At 39.3% G+C, this 25,113-nt stretch overlaps 1 protein-coding gene across 17 annotated transcripts in view; it reads left to right on the top strand.

The window, feature by feature from the left end:
• The window catches only part of NCOA3 (nuclear receptor coactivator 3), a 126,004-nt gene that overhangs the window by 67,128 nt on the left and 33,763 nt on the right, over positions 1-25,113 (top strand). For 9 of the 17 annotated variants that reach the window (XM_072996882.2, XM_072996884.2, XM_078392663.1 and 6 more), the window contains 4 exons: positions 19,725-19,832; positions 20,819-20,991; positions 22,265-22,365; positions 24,442-24,616. In XM_072996882.2, the coding sequence (XP_072852983.2) occupies positions 19,735-19,832; positions 20,819-20,991; positions 22,265-22,365; positions 24,442-24,616 (547 nt within the window). In that variant the 5' untranslated portion in view covers positions 19,725-19,734. Of the gene's footprint in view, positions 1-4,379; positions 4,497-13,851; positions 14,005-19,724; positions 19,833-20,818; positions 20,992-22,264; positions 22,366-24,441; positions 24,617-25,113 lie in introns of those variants that run through there. The other 8 variants (XM_072996883.2, XM_072996887.2, XM_072996878.2 and 5 more) reach the window with 4 other exon arrangements.

Genomic DNA, 25,113 nt, shown 5'->3' with positions numbered 1-25,113 from the left:
TATCGCGGCTATTCCCCTGCCTTTGGCACACATCACATTGTTTACAGAACTCCCTGATCTGCTTCCCTATGTCAGGCCAGTAAAAATTCTGTGTGATTCTCTGCTGTGTTTTGTTTACCCCTAAGTGCGCAGCAAACATGTCAGAGTGCCCCCTTTGTAAGATCATGGGGCGATACTTTTCCGGTACCACTAGCTGACTTCTGATCCCATCTCCCCCTTTTGAGATATTCCTCAGGGTCTCTCTATACAAAATCCCTTTTTCTCTAGAAATCTCACTGGGGTTTCAGGTGTTAGCTGGGCGTCAGTCACCTGTTCAAAACACTTTTGGAGAGTGGCGTCTGCCTTTTGCTCTTGTCCAAATCGGCTGTCTGTGGTTAAGGTTTCCACCACAGCTTCTGAACTCCCCTCTGCTTCCGTCTCTGGCTCATCATTACCCCCCTGAACTGTCCCCGTGGTGGCTTGTGAACGTGTAATCACTAGCACCCGTTTCACATGTTCAGCCAGGTCATTTCCCACGAGCACGGCTGCTGGCAGAGTCGATGAAATTGCTAGCCGCCAAACTCCCCTCCAGCCTTGAAAGTTCACAGGTACCTCCGCTACTGGCAGTGAGATCACCTGCCCCTCAATCCCTGCCACCTTCATGCTCTCATTTGGGATTACATACTCCCTAGGAATAATATCTGGATGGCACAGGGTCACCTGAGAACAAGTGTCCCGCAGCCCCCGATACTGATGGCCAAGTATTCCTACGTCCACCCCTGCTGTCTCAAACAACTGAGAATCTGTTCTCACGAGCAAGCATCGCTTGACCTCCACAAGAGGACCATTTTCCTCAGCCTGATCAGCAGATGTCACTGTTCCAGATTGAGTAGCCATGGCAACAGGCTCCCTCAGTGACAATGAGCCTTGCTCTTTCTGGACACAGAACACAGCTTTTGGCTTGGTTCCACTCGAATCCTGAGGCACAATTCCTTTTAGCTGCTTTAATTTCTCACACTCTGAGATTAGATGGCCCTTTCCCTGACAGAAATAACATTTTCTGCTATATTTTGATTCTTTCTCATCTTGTTTTGGTTTTCCCTCCAAAATCTGAGGTCTTGGTTTCATGTCTGAGGGCTTCCCTTCACCATGGGCCCCTCCCCCTTGCTGGCTTTTCCCTGGTCCCTGAGAGTACTTGCTGTAGGTTTCTTCTGGTTTCCCCATCGCTTTCCCCTCACCCAAGGGCTTTCTTATTTGGGAAATAAAATCTGCGATCTCGGCTGCTTCTGCCACAGATTTCGGTTTCCTTTCCCTCACCTGGAATTTCAGTTCCCCATGCAGGACTGAATAGAACTGTTCCAGCGCTATCAAGTCTTTGAGCTGCTGAAAGGTCTCTGTCCCCTCCTGAGATAGCCATTTCTCTAGCAGCCTCACCAATTGGGCCCCCACTTGGGTAAAAGTCTGCTCTGGTTTCTTGGTGATTGACCTGAATCTTTGCCTCAGCTGTTCCGCATTTATCCCATGTCTTGCAAACACCAGTTTTTTAAACTCTGCAAAATCTCTCATCAGTTCCTCTGGCATCTCTGAATAAACTTCAGCAAGGCTGCCACTGATTAAAGATCGCATGATGGTCATCTTCTCAGTTTCCCTTACTGAGAAGTCCACAAACGCTCTTTCCACTAGGGAAAAGAACACCTCAGGACAATCTCCCTTGTGGTACACAGGGAATTTCTTCAGGTCAGCTTTAGACAATTGGCCTCCCTCAGAATCCCTATTGTTATTATTGTTCTGATTCATCAGTTCCAATCTTCTTAATTCAAACGCCATCCTTTCTTTTTCCAGAGCAATTTTCTCTCTCTCTAATCTTTCTTCTGTCTCCCTTTCCTCCATTTCAAATTGCCTCATCCTCAGTTCATGCTGTTGGACTATGAGCAATTTTCTGAGTTCTGGGTTCTGTTCTCCCGTGCTGTCACCCTGCACTGAGCCAAATTCATCCTCAGAACCTTAGTCTACCTGGGGGTCTTTCACTTCACCCATTTCTGCCATTTGGCTTCGAGTCAAGGGCATAATCCCCCCCCCCCCAGAACAGGCTGCTTTCAAAAGTCAAGCCTCAAAATAAAGCGACCACTTTTTTTTTCTTTTGCCTCAGAACCAGCTTTCTCTATAGATTGCTGCTGTCCTTCAGCACTAACTTGCAACAGTTGCGAGCCAGAGTCTACCCCCCTCTCAGCAGACAAGCTAGCTCACTGCTACTTTACAGTTTTGCCTCAGCTTTTTTCCCGCCAAAACCAGGTTGCCTCAGAGCTCCCTAATCTAGCCCCCAATCTGAGGTTACACGTTCTTCTACTAGCTTACCCCCCCGTGAGGTAAGCCTAGAAGATTACCTACGCGCTCTCAGATTGTCCCTGACTAGACCCCCCTTGCTCTGGGCACACTTGCCAAGGCTTTGCTGGACCACTGGACAACTGGACCAGTCGTATCCCACACGCTGGACACCAATCAATGTGACAAACCCAGACCTACTGGGATCTGCCACACGTTAACTAAGCTGCCACCAACCATTCCCTATAAGAAGTCACACAGACCAGGGATGGATTTTCAACAAATAAAAGAATAAGGTTTATTTAAAACAACACACAGGGAAAATAAAATGATCAGGTGAATAAGATATAGTAACGTGGCTTAGTTTCACTCATACATACACACAGTTTGGTTCACACAGAACACTCAACTTGAAGCACAGACCCTGAACCTATCAGTTCTGGCTAACCATACAGACACCTGAACCTATCAGGTTGGTACTGACTGACACACAGTAGTACCCTGTCTGACACACAGACTCCCACACCAGCTGCTTCTTCTTCTACTAAACTCTCCACACACGCTCCACATATATATACAGTACAGCCCCTCCTCCTGATGTCCCGCCTTCCACTCCCCATAGGATGGAACTTTCCCTCCAAACCCATGACAGACAGGTAACATCAGTGCTGTATGTAACAACAGCCTTGTTTTACTCCGCTTTGGATGTCAAAGGGATCTTATGTTGAGTCATCAAAAACTACAGTGCCCTTCATTTCCTCATGAAAGGACCGGATGATGTTAAGGATTCGAGGTGGACATCCAATCTTGGGAAGTATTTATAAAAGGCCATCCCTGCTAACCAAATCAAAGGCCTTTGTGAGATCTATGAAGGCCACAAAGAGTGGCTGTTGTTCCCTACATTTCTCCTGCAACTGTCTGAGAGGGAAAATACCATGTCAGTGGTGGATCTGTTAGCTCGAAAGCCACACTGTGATTCTGGATAGACTCTGTCTGCAAGCACCTGGAGTCGCTTCAGCACAACATGGACCAGCAGCTTCCCTACAATGCTGAGAAGAGAGATACCATGGTAGTTATTGCAGTCGCCCCTGTCTTCTTTGTTCTTATACAGTGTGACGATGTTTGCATCCTTCATGTCCTGTGGTACTCCACCTTCCCTCTAGCAAAAACAAAAGACTTCATACAGCTTGGCGGTGATGATCTCTTTACAGCACTTCAGCACTTCAATGGGGATGTTATCCTTCCCAGGTGCCTTGCCAGAGGCAAGGGTATCCAAGGCCCCTTTTATTTCTGCTTAAGTTGGTTCACTGTCCAGCTCTTCCAAGACAGGCAGGCACTCAATGTTATTTAATGCCTCTTCAGTTACTGCATTCTCTCTGGAATATAGCTCAGAGTAGTGGTGCACCCAGTGGTCCATCTGCTGTGCTTGGTCCTGGATGACCATGCCTGTAGCAGACTTCAAGGGAGCAGATTGCCATATCAGATCAGATCACAGGGATAATTAAGTTATGCATATAATCTTTCTTTGGCCCATTTCTGGCAAATCTTTCTTGGAAGTTCAGACTTGTAACAATTCTTATGTTGCTCTTGTGCATTTTCCAAATAAGTGTTAAATCTCTGGATTGCTAAAGACTTCTGTGCTTCCTTTTTAAAACAATCCTCACCAAAATGGAAAAACTGAATTAGGTCATCTTGGAATATAGCCTTTGCTAGTGTTCTGAAAGTAATGAGTCAGAATGCCTTCCTTAAAACTTGATTCACTTATAAAAAATGTAAGAGGATAAAGGAGTTCATGCAAATTGCAGTACCATTGTAATGCTAGACATGCCATATGCAGAAGATCTACAAAGCTGACTTTTCAGAGATCATTCTTCTATTTTCACTGAACCCCCATATGTGTTGATCTGCATGGATAGTGGAGCTGCAGAATAAAACAACATATTTGGACAGGATAAGTGCTTTTTTGTTGGATAGAACATAGCTATTGTATGTTGAGTTGGTTGTATGTCCCGTTTTCACTAAAAACTTTTGTTGCTCTTAGTTTTTGAGAGAGTTAGAATTATGTGTTCTGTCTTCAGGATGATAATTGGAGCAAGAAACTGGCAAACGAGTTTGACGCTGAACATCAAAGCTGTGTGTTTAGAATGTTCCTCTCTTTCAAAAAGAAAATACTTTATTAGCTGGTTAGTTAAAAGGTAAGTTTTCTTGTATCTACATTAACTAATATCTGAAAAACTGTCAGGAGTAATGCCTTGCAAGAACTAATATTGTATTATTTGGCAAGGTACTCTTGCCAGGAAAATAATGTAATTTTCATTAGGCAGCTTTCATTACATAGGTACATAACATACTACATTTCTTCTGTTTCCAGTGCATACATTTGATGCAGTATGTGGTTTGTTATAAACATGCAAAGCCAAAAATTTATCGAAAAAATTGACTGCAAACTTAGATGCATAGCTGCATGTTGTGGTTCTCATCAGCGTTGAATGCTGTCATTCAAATAGTATCTTACTATTTCATCATCATCATCTTATAACTGTACAGCTGGAAGAGACCCTATGGATCATTGAGTCCAGCTCTTGTCAGTGAGGCCACAGTGGAGAATCAAATCTTAACCTCTGGCTCTGCAGTCAGATACCTAAACCACTGAGTTATCCAGCAGTTCTCATCAAAATAATTAGTTTTTCCACGACTACTATTTAGAAGTAATGGAAATATTATTAATATCAGTGTCAAACAAGAAAATATAAGTTTTATCTGTTATGGTACTTGAGAGTATTTTAGATCTGACTACATGTTGCATTAAATCCATTTTCCCCATCATAGCCCTCAGATATACTATAGGGTCATTGTAATTCTGTTTAAAAGTTTGAATGAATGTGTGTGTATTTTAAATTTCTGGGTGAAATTGTGCATGCTCAATTCAAAGTTGAAGCACTAATGACTGTAACTCATGCATACTCATATTCATACCAGCCCATTGTTTCAGGCTCAGAGAAGCTCTGTTAGCACCATGAAGTTGTTCCCAGCAACGCATTTTCCAAGCAGCTAGATTTTCCTACTCTATATTGGGGGGGGGCAGACATGCATATGAGCCATCTGCCATCTGAGACCTCTGTTTTTGACATATAGGTACCTTCAGGAGAAGGGCCGAATAACAATAATTAGAATGGAAAATTAGCTAGTATGGGTGGGTTTTGAGGATGTCTAGTGTGGACTCATATCTGCTTCTCTCTTTAAGCCAACATGCATTTATTAGAATGCATGAGTTAGACCTTGAGTTGACTTCAAAATTCTGGAAGCTTAAAACAGACAACACTTGGAACACTGTATACAGTACTGCATGTAGATCACCAAACTTCACAAACAGTACTGAAGAGGTGCAAAAAGTGTAATGTAAATACAGTGGTGCCTCACACAACGATGTTAATTGGTTCCAAAAAAATCAACGTTGTGTGAAACATCGTTCTGTGAAACACCATTTCCCATAGGAATGAATTGAAAACCAGTTAATCCGTTCCAATTGGAACAGATTGCCATCTTTAAGTGAAAAAACCCATAGGAAACATAGTTGAGTGAAACAATGTTTCCTCCATTGGAATGTATTGAAGCCGACTCAATACATTTCAATGGCTTTGCGAAGTCCTTTTTCGCTCCTGTAAAAGTGCCTTACAGTGTTTGGAACAGGTTTTAAATGCTTGCAATCGTTAGCCCACCTCCTGAACCCTATGCAAACTTAATTTGATGTTGTTCTGAGTCGTCCTTAATTTTTAGTGATTTTTAAAATTTTCTCTCATTGGAATGTATTGAACTTTCCGTCCAATGCATTCCAATGAGAGAAAATTCAAAAAATTACCAAAAATTAAGGACGACTCAGAACAACACCAAATTAAGTTTGCATAGGGTTCAGGAGGTGGGCTAACGATTGCAAGCATTTAAAACCTGTTCCAAACATTGTAAGGCACTTTTAAATGAGCGAAAACGGACATTGGAAAGGGCTCTTTGATCTCCGTTTTCCTGCTTTTGAAGCTCTTTCTGATGTCCGTTTTCGCTCAGTGGAAGATAGGAGGGTCTGGCGTGCTCTGGTCCATGGGGTCACAAAGAGTCGGACATGACTAAGCGACTAGACAACAATGACAGTCCTATTCATTTTGCACATTTAAGAAACTGATTGCTCTATTGGGTTTGTTTATCAAACAAAGTGGGGGGGAACAGGCCCCATCTGTGTATGTAATCCGCAGAACACAGTTCTATACATCAGCGCCTCAGAAGGAAACCTTTGGATCCCCTGTCTTCAGTATAATTAAGTTATTTACTCCTGATTGTCTGATTATCAGTGTTTTAATTTGTACTGTGTAGTTTATTGTGTTGTGATTGGGAAGACTGATTTTGTCCGTTTCTTTCCTTATATTTAAACAAAGAGACCAAAAGGAACAAGGACAGATCCTAAGCCTTCTTGTGTACCATAACAGGGACAGCTATTATATGCAAATAAAACCATTTCCTTCATTTAGGAGATAGACAAGATGTTAATTTTTGCAGTAACTGTCCATCTCTTGAACACAGTTCTCTTTAAAAAGAGGGGAGTCATGGATTGCTAGAAATCACTTATATTCGAGTTATGCACTATATAATTTACTTTAGCATGAAACAACTCGAAACGGTATATTTTTGCAAAGACTTTTGTATTCTTGATCATTATTTATGAGTGTGAAACCTGGACATTGTAGAAAGCTGAAAGGAAAAACATTGATTTGTTTGAAATATGGTGCTGAAGGAGAGTTTTTCTGGTGCCCTGGACCACCAGAAAGATGAACAAGTAGGTCCTAGATCAAATCAAGCCTGAATTATCTCTGGAAGCAAAAATGATGAGACTGAGACTGTCCTACTTTGGGCATATCATGAGAAAGCAAGATTAAGTGGAAAGGACAATGATGCTGGGAAAGGTTGAAGGCAACAGGAAAAGAGAAAGACTACATACGAAATGGATTGACTCCCTGAAGGAAGCCACAGGCTTGAGTTTAAAAGAGCTGAACAGGTCAATTGAACAAGACCTTTTGGACTTCACTCATTCACAGCGTTGTAATAAGTCAGAGGTGACTTTATTGCACTTCACAACAACAATTGCCAAAAAGCATTCTGAGTGGTTTACATTAATGCCAGGGAAAGTGGAAGGCATTAAGGAAAGAAGAAGACCAAATGTGAGATGAATTGACTCCTCAGAGGCAGCTATAGCCTTGAGTTTTCAAGAGCTGAGCAGAGCTATAGAGGACAAGATATTCTGGAGGTCACTCATTCATAGGATTACGGTCAGAAGTGACTTGATGGAACATAGTACAGTAACAACAATTACCCTTCAACAATAGGCAGATGCAACACATTCAGCATACCCTCTAATTTTCAGTCCTGCTAGATGAGGCTCTGCTTCCCTCTCTTGCAGTTTCACCCCCCACACTCACAACTCCGCCCTCCCCCTGTGCGCAGGGTTCCATCGTGACCAGAAACTAATGCGATTGTTGTGCAGAGGAGGAAGAGAGCTGCGCATAGGGAGGCAGAGATGTTTGCACACACCCAGCTTAGAAGGAGCCTTGAACACATCCTTTAAAGCAACATCACAGTAATATAACATGAGAACACAGAAAGAACTATATTGAGTCCAAATGCCTGTCTAATCCAGCATCTTGTTCCCACAGTGGCCAGCTGGATGTCTAATTGGTAGTCCACAAGCATGACATGAACACAATAGCACGCTCCTATTCATCATGTACCCTAGTGAAATGTGTTGAAAGGTATACTGAGTTGAATACTGGAGTAGCATATAACCCTCATGACTAGTGTGCATTGTGATAGCTTTATCCTATATGCATTGGTGAGATCCATTCTAAAGTTCTTCACATTAGCAGTTGTGGTCACAATTTTTAATAGTGTAACGATGCTCCATTTGAGAATGTACTTTCCTTTGTCCTGCATCTCTCATTATTCATCTTCATTGGATAGCCCAGGATTTTAGGAGAGAAGGAGTATGTTTTCCCCAGTGCTGTAGCTTATTGCTGGCATGTCATATCTTAGGAAAAGATTTATTCGTTCATAAAGTTAAATGAATTGTGACTCCCAAGAGAGAAACGTCACCATATTTTTTAAGATTTTCAAAATATGTTTTCATTTTATTTCCCTAGCCATTGAGGAGCGGTTGCTTACAGGGTAGGCTTTACAAAGGTGTTTAATTAGGAGCCAGTTGAGTCTTGATGCTCAGGTTTACGTGACCATATTGCCAATCATCCTTCTAATTGGTAACCTTAGTTCAGTTGAATACAGCTAGTGTCAATGGAGTGGTTAAACTTGCATGCAAATATATATGCAACTGGTTTATATGAAAGGCGCTAGTTAAATATCTTAAGAATTTTTCTGCTTGTACAAAGCTCTTCACCTAACTACTAGTAATTATCTATGAGTAGTCTAAGTGGAAGTATCAATTTTAAAACTCTGAAATTTGGATATGACTATAACGTGTACTTTTACATGTGAATGCCTCATAAATATTTCCCAAGAGCAATTTATTTTTCTAATTAGCTGGAAAAGTCTCTGTTTTATACAGTGCTTCGAGCAGTTTTGAATAAATCAATTCAAATACACAGCTGTTGTTAAAAACTTCACTTAAGTTATTGTAATTCTGTGTGGCATATTAGCAGTGCTTGCTAACTGGCAGATTTAATAATATCTTGTTTAGAATCCATCAAAAATTAATTAAACCACCCTCTCCACTTCATAAGTAAAATAGAAAAAGGGGAATTTATGCTGCCTTTGCTTATTTTGTTTTGATAATAGATGTTAACAATAATTCTGTGATCCTTAATGCCAAAGTTTCCGTTGATGGCAGATACAGTATTTTGACCTCTTTAGTTTCTTCATGTAGCAAGGCTTATCTCTATGTCATGTCTTTCCTCTGAAATCATTCTGTCTGCATCCTCAAAACAATCCTATAAATTGGAACATGAGCATTATTTTTATTTTTATCCCTGTTGCATGTGTGTACTGCCCTTAAATAATATTGAACCATGAAATATAATGAGTGTCACAGTTTCCTGGTCAAGCGCTCTTATCTATATTCACGAAGGCTTTCACGGCCGGGATCTAATGGTTGTTGTGGGTTTTTCGGGCTCTTTGGCCGTGTTCTGAAGGTTGTTCTTCCTGACGTTTCACCAGTTTCTGTGGCTGGCATCTTCAGAGGACAGCACTCTGTGCTCTGGTGTAGTTGGCTTGGGCACTCCCACTCCCAAGCCAACTACACCAGATCACACTCCCAAGCCACTCCCAAGCCAACTACACCAGAGCACAGAGTGCTGTCCTCTGAAGATGACGGCCACAGAGACTGGCGAAACGTCAGGAAGAACAACCTTCAGAACATGGCCAAAAAGCCCGAAAAACCCACAACAACCATCTCCTATCTATAGTTATTCAGCCACACTGCTTTTGCTTGTCCTATGGTGGGAGTTATTTATTTCTCTTTGATTAATTTGAATCATGAGAATGTAGAAGTTGTTCATGGGGGGGGGCAGTGTCTCAACACTTGATTGTCCTGATTTGTAACCTATACTGTGGGTAAGAAGCTACTGTTAGGACAGAATATGCAGAAACAGAATGGTTTCATGTAGACAAAAGTGTTGAACAAGGATGTATTTTATCTCCCTATCTGTTCTGCCTTTATGCAGAACATATAATATGGAAAGCTATGGACTACTGGAACAGCCTGTAAATAGCTTATAGATCAAATGAAGCCTGAATTCCCACTAGAAGCAAAAATAAGTAAACTCAGGTTGTCATACTTTGGACACATGACAAGCAGATAAGATTTGATTAGAAACTACAATGATTCTAACAAAAGTATAACTCAGAAGGAAAGAAGGAAGACCCAATATGATACTGAGTTACTCAATAAAGCAATTCACAGCCTTTCACCTCATATTTGGCTTTCCTTTCAACTTTTCCTAGCATTGTGTTTTTCCCAGCAAGTCTTGCCTTTTCATGACATGCCCAAAGTAGATTCAACTTTTATTATTTTTCCTTCCAGAGAAGTTTCAGACTTGATTTGATGTGCTTATAATTTCTGTGCCTTAGTTCAGTCATCAGTTCCTTAATTCAGTCTATCCGCTTGATCAATCTACCCAATCTGCCCACTTTCTGGTATATGCAAGGTATATGCAAGCTCTTCTTGAGCACCACATTTAACAACCAATTTTTCCTCCTGACAGGAAAAAAATATTTCTGTCCATATCCTAATGGTAACTTCACAATACAGGCTGCACATTATGTACATAATCATGTTCTGAGGCACACTCATTTCTTTCAGAACAATCTATAGATTCTCATGATTCACACAGTCAAAATCTGCTGTAGTGTATAAAGCTGTTTTTCATCTGAAATTCTTTGGTGGTTTGCAGTAGCCAGGTGATATTTGCAATATGATCTTGATTGCCTTTTGGAATCCAGCTTGAAATTTGTTGCTCCATATTTGATCATCACTTTGTATGGGAAATTAGAGCAATGGTCCTTTAGTTACTGCATGGCTTTGCATCTGTTCTCTTGGGTCTTGGAAGATATATTGAATGTTTCCAGTCTGTGGGCTGTTGGTTTTGTTGGTTTGGTTTTCCATATTTGTTGGCTTATTCTTCTTAAGATTTTGACAGATTCAGTCTTTGTGGCTTGAAATAGTTTTATTGGTATTCCATCTGCCACTGGTGATTTATTTCCTCCTAGTGCTTTCAGAGCAGCTTTCACCTCACTTTCTAGAAATGCAGGTTCTTTATTGTAGGATTCCTCTTCAAAGGAGTCTGTCATCCTTTGATCTCTTCTGTATAGGTCTTCAGTATACTGGTTTCACCTTCTCTTAATTTAGTCTAGGCTTAAATTTTTCTTTGGTTTCTTGTATCTTCTCGAAGAGGTCTCTTGTTTCCCCCTTTTCTTTTTCTCTATTTCTTTGCACTGGTTATTGTAATAGTTTATTTTGTCTCTGTGACAGCTGCTGAAGAACCACATTCAGGGTTCTGACTATTTCTGCCACCTTTTACTTTTGCTTTTTGCCTGTCCTTTATGGTTTTAAGTGTTTCTTCCATCATTGATCTTGTTTTTTCTTTCCTTATTACTACAGGAATTGACTTTTTCCATTCTTCCCTAATAATATCTGTGGTTTCAATCCACAGTTATATTGGACCACTATCAGTTGAGTTTAGTAATGCAAATCTGGCCTTTATGTGGAGTTTAAATTGATCAGAAATGATTTTAAAATTATATTTTGGCACTAGGATTCTTTAAGTGTTTTCACCCGCAGCTTTACTCTAATGTTGGATATTAAAGTTCATGATCAGTACCACAACCCACTCCTGGTCTTATTTTGGGAGAGAGAACACAGCTTCTTGAGCTACTGCTTACAGTTGCATAGTCTATTTGATTTCTGTATTGACCATCTGATGTCTGTGTGTACAGCTGTCTGGTTTTTGAAGCATGTATCTATGTATTAATCAATCAATCAATCAATCAATCAATCAATCAATCAATCAATCAATCAATCAATCAATCAATCAATTAATTAGACTTGTATGCCTCCCACACCCTGCAAGGGTCTCTGGACAGCTTCCAACAGCAATTAAAACAGTTCAGTTGAATTAAGCACACTAAAAACCAATGTGGTTACATCTATACTCTACAAAAGCAAAAATAAAACAAAAAGCAAAAATAATCTAGATCCATAACTCTTATCAGTTAAAAATTAAAAAACTTCAGTTAAAAAACTTCCAGAACATGAAGGTTTTAACCTGGCGCTGAAATGTCAGTAATGTCGGCACCAGTCGGATGTTGTTTGGGAGGGCATTCCATATGTATGTATGTATGCCCTACCTACCTACCTACCTACCTACCTACCTACCTACCTACCTACCTACCTACCTACCTACCTACCTACCTACCTACCTACCTACCTACCTAGTGGCATTTGTACCCATAATTTTCAATGCAGTAATTGTTATTAATACTGTAAATATCTTTTTTGTTTTTGTTTTGGAAATCTGTGTTTTTGCCTGGCCATTGGTTACACCAGTTCTTCTTACAAGTTCATTAGTAAGATTCACAATATTATTTTAGCAATAAATAATTTTCATGTACCAAACCAAGTAACTTTTTAGTCCTGCATGCTGTTTTGTACAGTGGTCAGAAATACATGGTAGAAGTGCAAGAGCCTTCTCCCATTTTGCTGGTGTTCAGAGATTTGTTACTTCTTAACATGAATGCTAGAAACATTATAGCAGCTGAAACATGGTTTGGATAAGACCCAGCATTTCCACACTGAGCCTTCCGTCCCAAAAAGTTAGGGAAAACAGTAATGTGCAACCCTTGAGATAGTGAAAACTGAGACCTTGTGAACATAGAATGTTGGGTGGAGTGGTGGCAATAGAAAACTCTATGGGTCTGAAATGCAGAATGCTGGAAGAGAACAGAAGTTCTTAGGTAGAAATCTGTGTCAGTGGCCCATTGCAATACATATTGCGTTCTGTTATTATAAGAAACGGATCAAAACCTCTCCCCCCCACTCTCTGTGTATGTGTATGGCAAGTAGAATTATCCACATTTTCCCAAGTATTAAAAAGTTACCATAACAGCTTTAATATGTCCTATCTTCAAACCTTTTCTTTAGAATCCCAGGTATACAATTTGTCTTTTTCACAGTTCCCATGTGAGTCAACATTTTCATTAACCTGTTTACTACATGCCCAAGTTCATTTTATTGATTTATATCACATCTACGGTACTTCTAGATGTGTTTTGAAGCTGGAACTTTTTGTATTTCTGTGCATCTCTTTGCATTTACTTACTGAACTACAGTTGCCATTGTTTTCTTTGTTTAACTGGATTCAAAACTTACTTTTGGAACTTGCAATCTCAAGATTTTGGTAAATCATTTGAAGACTAGATTTTTGGAAATGGAGAACCATCAATTGAGAACCCTTCTGTCAGTCTGTGCTTTTGATTTCACGATATAGCTATGATTTTGTATGTCATTGTAACATCTAGAAGAAGTTACTGTGGTGTAGTCTCTGCAGAGCACCTTATTTTGGTAATTCCCAACCCCACTCAAACATCTTTTTTTTTCTTTGCCAGCCTTGGGAAAGAGACCATAATTTGATCATCAGCTGACATTTTGAATGTTGAATTGTAAGGGCTGCAGTTTTACTTATTTTTTATTTCTTTATTTGTAAATCAGTTTGGGAAACCTGAGATATTAGAAGCAAAGTGTGTAGGCATCCTTCAGTCTTGGGAGACTATGTTAACATGTTCTGAATAGAGGTTCTTAGAACAGCAGCTAGTGTGGCTGAGAAGGCCAATTCGAGAGTGACAATCCCTTCCACACTGAAAACCTACTAATTTATTAGTTGTACTTTTTGAAGGGGTAGTCATGTTAGTCTGTGCAAGAATATCAGGCAAAAGCCAAATAAAAATAAATATATTTGTTTATTAGAAAAAGGAAAATATTCTTCTCTAATTAATTTCCCTTTGAAGTTCATGGGAACAAAGGAGTTACTGATGTCTTACAGAAGTGCAGATGACACAAGGAATGAGTCCCTCTCCTTACAGATAACCCTCCCTCCAGTGAACTGATTAGCCTCTAGACCCATCTTCACTTTGAAAGAAAGTTCAACACATTCGAAACAGGTACTCAAAACCCAGTGGTAACCTGCAATAATTGATTTAGTTGGAATTTTGTAAATAGTGTTGACAACCACAGCACTGCTTAAAAGGTAATATGGTTGCTGTATCATTCCTTGTCTTCTGGAATGATTCCAAATATGACTTTGTTGAATGAAATCGTTTGAAGTCTAGTCTGCCAGTAAAATAATTTCATATTGCTGTGAAATGCTAATGTCCAGAGAGAACTATAGCAAACGTTTTCTTTGTAAGCAGAATACTTGTGAAAATAGAATTCTTTAGAGATGTGTTTAACAGAAATAACACAATGCAGTAGAAGAAGCCACTGCAGTTACTGTACGTCTGCATCTGATGGATCAACATTGCTGCTGCTGTTCTTAATGAATGGTTTTTGCATTAATAATGCATTGGTTAATTGGCTCAGTTGTGAAGGTCTCTTGTTGCATGAAAAATAGCAGTCATTTGGATGTTTCAGTATAGGGCCCTAAGCAGCAAGAGAATAGCTATTTAGAGCTTTTTTTGGTAAATAGTCTGCAGCATCTCATTGGTTTCCACATAGCAGATGCAATATTACTGGGGAATATACTGTGTACAGTATATTAGAACACTGTTGCCAAGGTAATGTATGTGCAGCTATCTCTCATTCTGAGCTTGCATCATTGTATCGGAGCATTCCCATTCCTTACAAGATGTATTGTATTTCAAACTACCACTATTGTGGTAATAAAACAGAACTTAACACACTAATGAGAGCACAAATGGTAAGACTTTCTTAATGGCTCTTTTAAAAAATTCTCTTATCTGACAACTTAACTGGTATTGTTCTAAGTTCAAATGCACTTGAAATTTATTTATTTATTTATTTATTTATTTATTTATTTATTTATTTAAAACAAAGTTAGTTTTTATCCCACCTTTCTGCTTAAAAGGAGAGTTGGTAACTTTGAAATACTGTATATCTATTATCAACAAGTTAAGTGAACCACCTATTTTTCTTTAAATATGCTAATTGGTGTAATTTTCTTATGCAACAGTATTTTGAGCATCTCTTAAAGCTGCAATAGTTCCTTGTTGAAGAGTATATTGAGACACTCAGGTCTTCTTCACCCAACCCTATTCCTAAGTATAGAACCGGTTGCTGGATTTCTGACTTGTCTATTATACATGTATACTTCCTAAGCTTTTTTCAAAATCTTTTCATTTTATGTACTACCATTTTCTTTCAACAGAAGTTTGTAGTGTTACAAAATAGTTGCCAGAATCCTATTAATCTAACAACAATTGTGTGCTGCAGGGTGGATAAAAGCAAATGAGTTTTTAAAAATCAAATTGATTTAAATCATAATTTTAACCATTATTTAAATCATGGTGTAAATTAAAAAATTTATTTTTAAAATTAAATCATAAATAAATCTAATTTTTAAAAATGTAAATTAAATTAATTCAAATCCCATCCACTCTGGTGTGCTGTCAAGTTGATTCTGAACCCTTTTCAGGGTTTTCTAGGTAAGTTTGGCATTCCCTTCTTACTACATCAGCATAGTTGTGAAATCATCAGCCTGTGACGTTAATCTTTAATTTAATTTAAACCTTCCTATCTTCCTTATTCTAGTTGGGATACTCCCTGGGGATTTTTGACTTGGGGAAGCCTTTGAGAGCCTTAAAATGGGATTGGGATGTAGAAATCATTGTCAGATTGCCGCCAGTGGTCCCAAACCGGGTAGAAGTGCTCTGGAAGAGACCTTTGGATATTAAAAGTTCTCCCTTGTCTCAAAGCTCCCAGATGCTTTCAAAGGGGAGAGGGTTAAAAATGAACGTCATAGGCTGAATGACATTATGGCAAGAGGATTTCAGCTGATGTATGTTAAGGAATGTAGATGCTATGAGAGCAGAATCCAATACATTATTCTACACAATGCTACCTCTAAAATAGATACATAAAACCATAAAAATACATAAGTCGTAACTACAAGTTTTTGCATAATTTTTATCTCTATCTTTTGCTCAGCTGCATTTACAAATGCTTACTCTTTCTATCTCAAAAGGACAATCTTTTCATGATTTTTCTCTGCTTTAAATGTGACTGATGTAATTACCTGGTACTGTCCTCCCATCTACTGGCAAGTCTGTAATTTACAGGGATTTTTTTGTACTCTCGCATTGTTTATTGTCATGTAAATATACTATTTCTAAACTTTATTATTATTAGAACAAAACATTTTACATCACATTATCCCCTCCCAAAAAAACTGCCAACTAGTGTACCCAGTGTTAGTGAACCCATTCGCACTGAATGAACAGTGAGCAAAGCCAAACATGAAAGCTGTAACACATAGCAGAACCAAGAATACCTGTACCATACAATATGCATTCCCAGGTTTGCCAAAGCCTCGCTGCTGATGTCTAGCCATTCTTTCAAATGAATTATGTTCATTTAGCTATGTTTCATCAGTATTCATGCCACTTGCCCTCTTTGTTTCCTTTCTAACTGGGCATACTCTACTGGAAACTGGCTGCTTGGATGGTATATATACCAAGGGTTCTCTTTTTGACATGTATAGACCTGCTACTTGGATGGGTCCTTCATCTTTTGTGAAACATTATTAGCTAAATAATTTTGTGTCAGAGAATGCCTCCTTTGGACATACGGGCTGGTGTCCACTTGCAGAACTCTTGTGTACCCTGATATAGAAGAAAGAACTCTTGAATTAGCAGCACTATGCCAGTGACTTCATCCCCACTGCACCAACAAAGCTCTGCAGGAGTTTTATAGCAGCTGGTGAAAGCAGGAGATCAGGAGCAGTCTCTTCAGAGGTCGGAATTTGCAATATTAGAACCAACCAGGGACAATTTGAAATTGGGTATAACCTATGGCAAGGATGCCTTGCTTTACTGTAAGAGAAAGGTATGTTGGTACTGACCATAAAACGTTAGTTCTCTACAGCAGTGGCCCCTAACCTTTTCCCAACTGTGGACCAGTTGGGGCAGCAGACTCCATTCGCAGGGCACCGCCCACAGGGGGTGGGGGCACACTCGCATGCAGATGCGGGGGGGTGTCTGCTTGTGGGTGGTGAGACATGCATGCGGGGGGATGGGGAGCATGCACGCGGGTAGAAGGGCATGCTTGCGGGGGCAGGGCACACTCATGTGCATGCACGGGGGGTGGAGTGTGTGTGTGTGGTCATCTGTCTCTACGGCCTGGTCCTGCCAGGACCACGGCCCTGTACTGGGCCACGGACCAGGGGGGTGGGGGCCCTTGTTCTACAGTGAAATGAGGACACGTGTTCCCACCAGTATGAGTAGTAGGAGCACTACGGGAAACTTACTTATTGGCTGAAATACTGTTGCCTATTGTAAGGCAAATTGTAACTTCTGGTCTGTTCCTTCCTGGAAAACAAGTAATCCCTGCTGTGATTATTGGGGGGGGGGGGCAGACACACACACTGTCAGTATGCATGTGTCTCCCCTGCCCTCAAAAATTGCATCAGAAATGTTTTGTTTACTGAGGAGGAATGGACCAAAAGTTAATGTTTAGCTTATACTAATCAACAGGATTTTTGCCTTTGAGTACAGTGGGGTCTCGATTTACGAACGGCTCTCATAGGAATATATGGACTCGACTTACGAACTTAGATTCGAGTTACGAACTTTTTTTCCTTTTTTTAAAAGCTAAGTCATCTTAGGTTAAAAGGAAAAAAGAAAAAAATATCCCCCTCTAGTGGCAGAAGGCGGAATAGCAGCTTCCCATTAGTTTCTATGGACGAAAAGAGCAGATAGGGATTAAATGGTTTTCAATGCATTCCTATGGGAAATGCAGATTCGACTTAAGAACTTTTCGACCTGAGAACTGCCTTCCAATACGGATTAAGTTCATAAGTCGAGACCCCACTGTACTTGGACAGGATATGGATTGCTCCTGCCTATCTGGTCAATTACGACCACTCTAGGCGGCTTACAACATAAAATATTACAACAGATACCACCACATATTTTGAATAGTTTCAAATAGTGGGGTAGAATACAATCATAACAGAATTTATAATGATATTATGATAGAGATGGAAAGTGTCCTCCTCTGTCATGTATCCATTTTCCGTGGCACCACTGCTATCCAATCATGCTTTGGTGCTCCATTTCATGACATTTAAATTGATCCAGTGTATTAGTAGAGAGACATATCCTGTCTCATTGAAGAAGGTGGTAGATAGGTTTTGCTTCTGGTTGCACAAGTAAAGGATTATACTACCCTGAATATGTTCTGATATATTAGCCAAAGTTCTCTCTCTCTCTCTCTCTCTCTCTCTCTCTCTCTCTCTCTCTGTGTGTGTGTGTGTGTGTGTGGTTTTCTTCTTCATTTTATTTTGCTATCTTGAGCTTTTTTTACTCAACTGTGTGAAACGTATGGAGCATTTTCTATTTGTTACTGATATGAAATGTTGGATCGTTCAGTGGTTTAGGCATCTGGCTGCAGAGCCAGAGGTTTGGAGTTCAATTTCCCACTGTGCCTCCTTGACAGGGGCTGGACTCAATGATCCATACAATGCCTTCCAGCTCTGCAGTTCTAAGATGATGACAATGATAATTATGTTACTAGTGTGATGCACCTTGTTTAATTTCTAATTTATGTAAACTGAAAGTTACAAAATCTGAATGCTGTGATTTAATCTGTGAATAACTTAAGCCTTTAGTTAACTGAAATGTGAAGGATACTAGTTAGATCAGATTATAGTGAAAAATAGTTTTGGAATTGTGGTCTATATTTGTTGTTACACAGTAGAGTTTCAAACACAATGAAAATTTGCTATGTAGGGTAAAAATTAATTTTGTGTGTTTGTGTGTGTAATTCTGTGCAGATAGTAATACTAAAGATTTTACATACTTGTTTTAGAGAGCGGTGGCATCCTACTTATATTTGAATAACATAAATGGGTTTCAAACTTACTACTATCTTCAGAAAACATATATTTTGTAATCTCTTGTGTTGTAGAAATTCTAAATGCCTTAACACAGAATATCTGCATGTTAGAGAATTTTCTGTGTATACTCGATAAACAAGGGCTTGTTTTTTTAGACCTTCACTCTTACATTGCATGAACAGGACAGAAAGCAGCTAGCAGATCCTGTGTTTGATCTCTTTTTAATACATCCTCCATCTTGACTGGAAGAAATATCAATCAGCTGAAAGGAAGACCCAAAAGTCATGTTGTGTTTACTTGGCCACCATTACTTTTGGAGCTGCTTTCTTTCTAGTTAGTGATACCCATCCAGCTCCCTTGGTAGGAAAACCTGTCAAGGCCTTTGCATATAACTTCCGCAGCTGACCTTATAAGCGTCTAATCCATGGTCTGCTTGGCATCTTCCAATTGTACAGTGGTAAGATTGGGAAAACATCTAAAAGCAATGCCATTCTTAAATTACAGTGTCAGATAACTCCTTGGATCTTGCTGGTATTCTTCCTGAAACTGAGCCCTAAACTGTTATTATACAAATGGGCAGTGATGGTATATTCTTTTGTTAGTTGCTTATTCATGGGTCATCTTCACTGCTGTCATTTAATTGACGCTCTCCAGTGTCCTTTGTTGAAACCGCCAAACTGAATGATCTTCAAATCACTTGCAATTCTGTGATTCTGAAAGTTTAACCAAACTCTAACTTTGCTGTTTTTGAACACGACTGTGTTTTATTTCTGGAAAAAAATCAACTTGGTTATTGCTTGACTGTTTCAGTTGCTGATGCATGCTCAGAATGAGTGGATTAGGGGACAACTCCTTGGACAGCATGACCAGTGATTCAAGAAAGCGCAAGCCATTGCCCTGTGACACCCCGGGACCAGGGTAGAGAGTATTTTTAATTTTTTTTAATGAGACATTTACAGATAGTAAATTATTTTTAGTATGTAAAAGGAAATGTAAGTTATTAGAGACATAACTTAATATAATGTAATCCATTCATGTGAAACGTGCCGACCGTATTATTGCAGGGAGAAATTGCTACTTAACTTTACCTCCATATACTTTTTCATAAAAATATTTTAAAAATATTAAATATTAAAAAAATATTTAAAAAGAGTTTTCTTCAAAGATTATAGAGAATACATATATAAATTTCATGAAAAAACTTGTTCCTATAAATTTTTGGAAAATTACACAGTTCACAGTGGGTTTAACAAGAGTGTCCATAGTTGTGATTATAGGGTGACAACTCACATATGACACATTCAGCTTTTACAGATTGCTCCCTGATTTCTTAAATTCCCTTCTGTGTTTTTGTGGGTCTGTACCACTCAGAATTGGCCATATGGAAGATGGCCCTTATGAGGCTGGAATTTCTGAGAAGTATTCCTGTTATGGTGTCTTTCCCTACTGCAGGAGCTAGGAGCCTATGGCCAGCTAGGTGTTTATAGGCTGGCCAGTATGTTATGAACCCCTTAAGGGGGTCACAGATCTCACACCCCTGCCCCGTGTTTCTCTAGCCACAGTTTATTATTGTCTTATTTTCATTGGTTCCTGTTGATGTGAACTTTAAGGAGTATTTTTGCTTATCAATTTGTTTTCTTCATGGCCACTTTTAGCTATTAGGAAGTTCGAGTGGCTTTTGAGTGGTAGACTGTTGGTTCTGATACACTTGATTTGACTCAGCAATCTCCATTTGTTGAACTCTTAATTTTGTAAAACGTTTTTATTCCTTCTTGCTATGTATTTAGTGTGACTTACAGTGAAATATAAAACCATATGTATGTAGGTACCTTTAATAGTTCGACAATTTATGTGAAAATTTCTACAGCCACACAATTTAACCACATATAAATATGTCTTTGTAGTTTGATCTGCAGTGGAGAGAAACGCCGTCGTGAACAGGAAAGCAAGTATATTGAAGAACTAGCTGAGCTGATATCTGCTAATCTGAGTGACATTGACAATTTCAATGTCAAACCGGATAAATGTGCAATTTTAAAGGAAACTGTTAGACAGATCAGACAGATAAAAGAACAAGGCAAGTCTTGGATTTTTAAATTGTAAAGGAAACATTATATACCATTATATAAAAATTACTGCATTTTCAAATAGTTATATGTGGAATCAGTTTATGTCTAGCTTTTATGTAAGAGATGTGTTATATTTTTGTTCTTTTTTAAGCATTTGATTGCTTACTATGAGTTTACAGTAATCAAAAAAGCTATAACAAATGGATCATAATTTGCGAGCAGAATGTACAAAATGAAGGACTAACTGACAAATTTGAATCCTAATTTTACATTTATTTCTCTTGTAGTATTTGTAGGACAATAGGTCTTGTAGGGACAAGTCAATAACATTCTGAGCATCCGCAAATTCTTCTACCATGAGTTCAGAAAGCAAATTTCAAGCTCATAGATTTTTTTTCAGGGTCATAGGTTTCTTTCTCTTTCTGTGTAGTTCTCTTTTTCCTCATGTAGTCCACATTCTGGTAGTCAAAAATGCAATGTAACTAAGAGATTTTTAACTATTGTCAGATCATCTGAGGAGAGGTCATAACTAGTGCACAGAAGGGGATTATACAAGGGCACTTCTTGTTATCATTGCCACCTGGGAATCCAACAGGGCCACAGAATCAACTAATACTCTTAACTACAAAGCTGACCTGTTTGTGAGAGTGCAATCTCTTCTGTGGATTGCATGCTAATCCTTGAGCCTGTTTTTTTAATAGACAGCAACACCTCTATCTTGTCAGGAATTAGTTTTTTCGCCCTCATCCAACCTACTATTGAGCTCCAGCAGTATTCAAGGGTCTTGATGTTAGGGGATGAGGAGCAATAGAACTGAATGCCATCAGCATCTTGGTGGCACCTCAGTCTAGAGCTTTGAATGACTTCTTTCGTGGTTCTATATACATTTTAAATATAATTGGGAGTATGGTTGAGTCCTAAGGTGTCATAAGACACAGTGTTGATCAGTGTTCCCCCAGCATCCCGTTTTGAATCTGCCCAAACATGAAGGATCAGAATCTACAATTTCCATCAGTCTTTGCCAGTAATGTGGGATTAAAGGAAGTACACTCTCAGAAATCATGAGGTTTACAGTTGCCTCTACTGGTCCGAAAGATTCCGTATAATAGGTTGGATTCATTTATCTCATAATGAAGAGGAAGGTCTTCTGAAAATGTGTTACGGTCACTGGATTTATTCTCAGATTTTTTCCATGAATTCATTATGTTTTCACTGTAATTTTTGAAGAAAATAAGATACTGTAGTTACAGTGCCATTTTAAAGATTTGTTTCTGATTTCAGGAAAAACATCTTCTACTGATGATGATGTTCAGAAGGCTGATGTATCTTCAACAGGTCAAGGTGTTATTGATAAGGATTCGTTGGGACCTCTTCTTTTACAGGCATGCTTATACAGTAATCTGTTCTATTTGAGCACCAGATCAATGTATATAGCAACCGTTTTTTATCTGTGTGATAAGTGCTGGTGGTCTTACTGCAGACATTCATCATATAAAGTCTTCAGAGAGAACAGCCTTTGCCATCAAAATACTTAAAGTTTGAATATCATTGATATGAATATTGGAAAGTATTTTAAACATTAGAGGGTTGCTTCCAATATAGTTCCATATGGAAGATTCTGTGCAGGAGGTGTGAGCAGCTGTGACCCTTCAGATGTTTTAGCCTAAAACTCATCAGTTCTAGCCAACATATACAATAGTGAGGAACTGTGGGAGTTCTAGTACAAGTGTGTGTGTGTGTGTGTGTGTGTGTGTGTGTGTGTATGTGTATGTGTATGTGTGTGTGTGTAACAGGATTGGTGGAATGTGCCATATTGTCATTTTCCATTGAGTTCTGGTGTGCCAACTAGGTGCATGTGAAGGTAGAAGCTTGGTAATACCTGATGGGTGTCCCTGTCCTACACATGCTGTTTAACACTGATGCATAATCTAGGGGGCAGACCCATGTCATAAACATAGGAGAACTGAGAGGTGAAGAAGGCAATGCATCCATGTTAATGAAAGAAAGTAATTGTCCCATTCAGAGAATCATATTTTGATCCTGATTTCTGCCTCTTGTTTAGAGAGGTTGCTTCCAATTTAACCGTTTAATCAGATAACAACATTGTGTCCAGGAGCAAAGGACCCATATTCAGTTTTCCAGACAGTTAATTTCATGGCTCTGTTCCAGAGAAACATTAGTACAGTGGTGCCTCGCTTGATGATGTTAATCTGTTCCTGCGAAATGGTAGTCAAGCGAAATTAAAAAGCCCATTGAAATGCATTGAAAACCGTTCAATGTGTTCCAGTGGGCGAAATACCTGCTCGTCCAGCGAAGATCTTCCATAGGGAAGCCATTTTCTGCTCCCTGTAGAGCGAAGAACCCATCCCTAACACAGCGGGGAGCCATTTTGCACAGCGGGTGGCCATTTTGTAAACCCGACGATCAGCTGTTTTGATCGTTGTAAAGCGAAAAATCAGTTCCCGAAGCAGGGAACCAATCATCGTAAAGCGTTTCTTTCCTATCTAAACATTGTTTTGCGACCTAATCGTTAAGCGGATTCATCATGGAGCGGGGTAAACATTAAGCGGGGCACTACTGTACTTTAAAGCCATGTGCTATGTTCTGTTTGTAGTTAATAAATACCTGTTTGCAGACACCTCTCTTAACCCTCCTCTTCTTTCAAGTAGGCAGGAGCTACGTGGACTGGCATTACAGTATTTTCCATATTCTTTGCCAACAAATAATTGATGCTGTGAGTGTACAGTGGTGCCTCGCTTAGCGAGCGCACCGTAGAATGACGAATCCACATAGCGAGGACGTTTTCACGATCACTAATGCGATCGCAAAGCGATGGCCTCTATGGCCGACCTTCGCTTTGCGACCCGCGGATCAGCTGTTCGGCTGCTCCAAAATGGCCGCCGGAAGCCCCGAAATGGCCGCGCGCAATGTTTTCGCGCCCTCACTAAGCGAGGGGAGGGCGCGAAAATGGCTGCCAGCCATAGGGAAGCATCGCTCAACTGTGAGTTTCGGGGCCCATTGGAACGGATTAAACCAAGTTTAATGCGTTTCAATGGGTTTTTTCGTTTCATTGAGCGATGTTTCCCATAGCGAGGGTTAATCCGGAACGGATTAACCTCGCTATGCGGGGCACCACTGTTAGAAGTGGTTTTTGCTCAGCACTTTCGTGTGATAAGTGTGGAAGTGTGCTAATGCATATGATTAGACACAAATATATCTGTGCAGCCCCATAATCCTACAAATGACAGTTGCAGTAAATCTTTAATCAGGTTGCAGTCACATACACAACAAGCAGTCTCCCTCATTTAATTTTGTATGACTTATGTCAGTATATTTTTGTAACATGAAAATATTTATACATATGAATAACTGTTAGAGACTGATAATGTACTATATATAGGGACAGTGAGTGTGTGTCTATATGTTTGGATAACATCTTGTTATAATTTTGTTTCTAGGCATTGGATGGCTTCTTATTTGTAGTAAATCGAGATGGGAACATAGTATTTGTTTCTGAAAATGTTACTCAGTATTTGCAATATAAACAAGAGGACCTAGTTAATACAAGTGTTTACAATATTTTGCATGAGGAGGACCGGAAGGATTTTCTTAAAAATTTACCAAAATCCGCAGGTAATAGAGCTTACTGGGTTTGTCAACAGTACAAAATATTAATTCCAAACAAGATATTAGATTATGAATCTTAGTTTAATTATTAAGCAATGTAGAATAATATTCTATTTCCAAACTTTCACGTACTGTCTTTATATGGACATTTTTTTCAGAAAATGTGTGACATTCCACTAATGCTTTTGTGCAGTAGCTGGCCTTTAAGAATTTCTCTATCCCTGTCACAACTGGCACAATCAATTCTCTTTTGCTGGTGTGACGGTTAATTTCTAAAAAGGATGAGTGCCTCTTCTTTGGTGTCTCAGCTTTGACCATTCCATTTTGGTGACTCTTTTTTTGGGGGGGGGGTCTAGATTCATAATGATAGTATTTCTATCTGCTTCCCTGACACATTCAAACATGCACCACTGTGCATCCAACATGCAAATAAAGGATGAATCAAAATTACTAGAACATCAATTAAAGATGTGCAAATGATACTGTATTGCTGACAGAAAATA

Source organism: Pogona vitticeps, chromosome 4 (genome assembly GCF_051106095.1).
Source record: "Pogona vitticeps strain Pit_001003342236 chromosome 4, PviZW2.1, whole genome shotgun sequence".
Classification (NCBI taxonomy): domain Eukaryota; kingdom Metazoa; phylum Chordata; class Lepidosauria; order Squamata; family Agamidae; genus Pogona; species Pogona vitticeps.
This window is presented reverse-complemented; position numbering and strand designations above follow the sequence as displayed.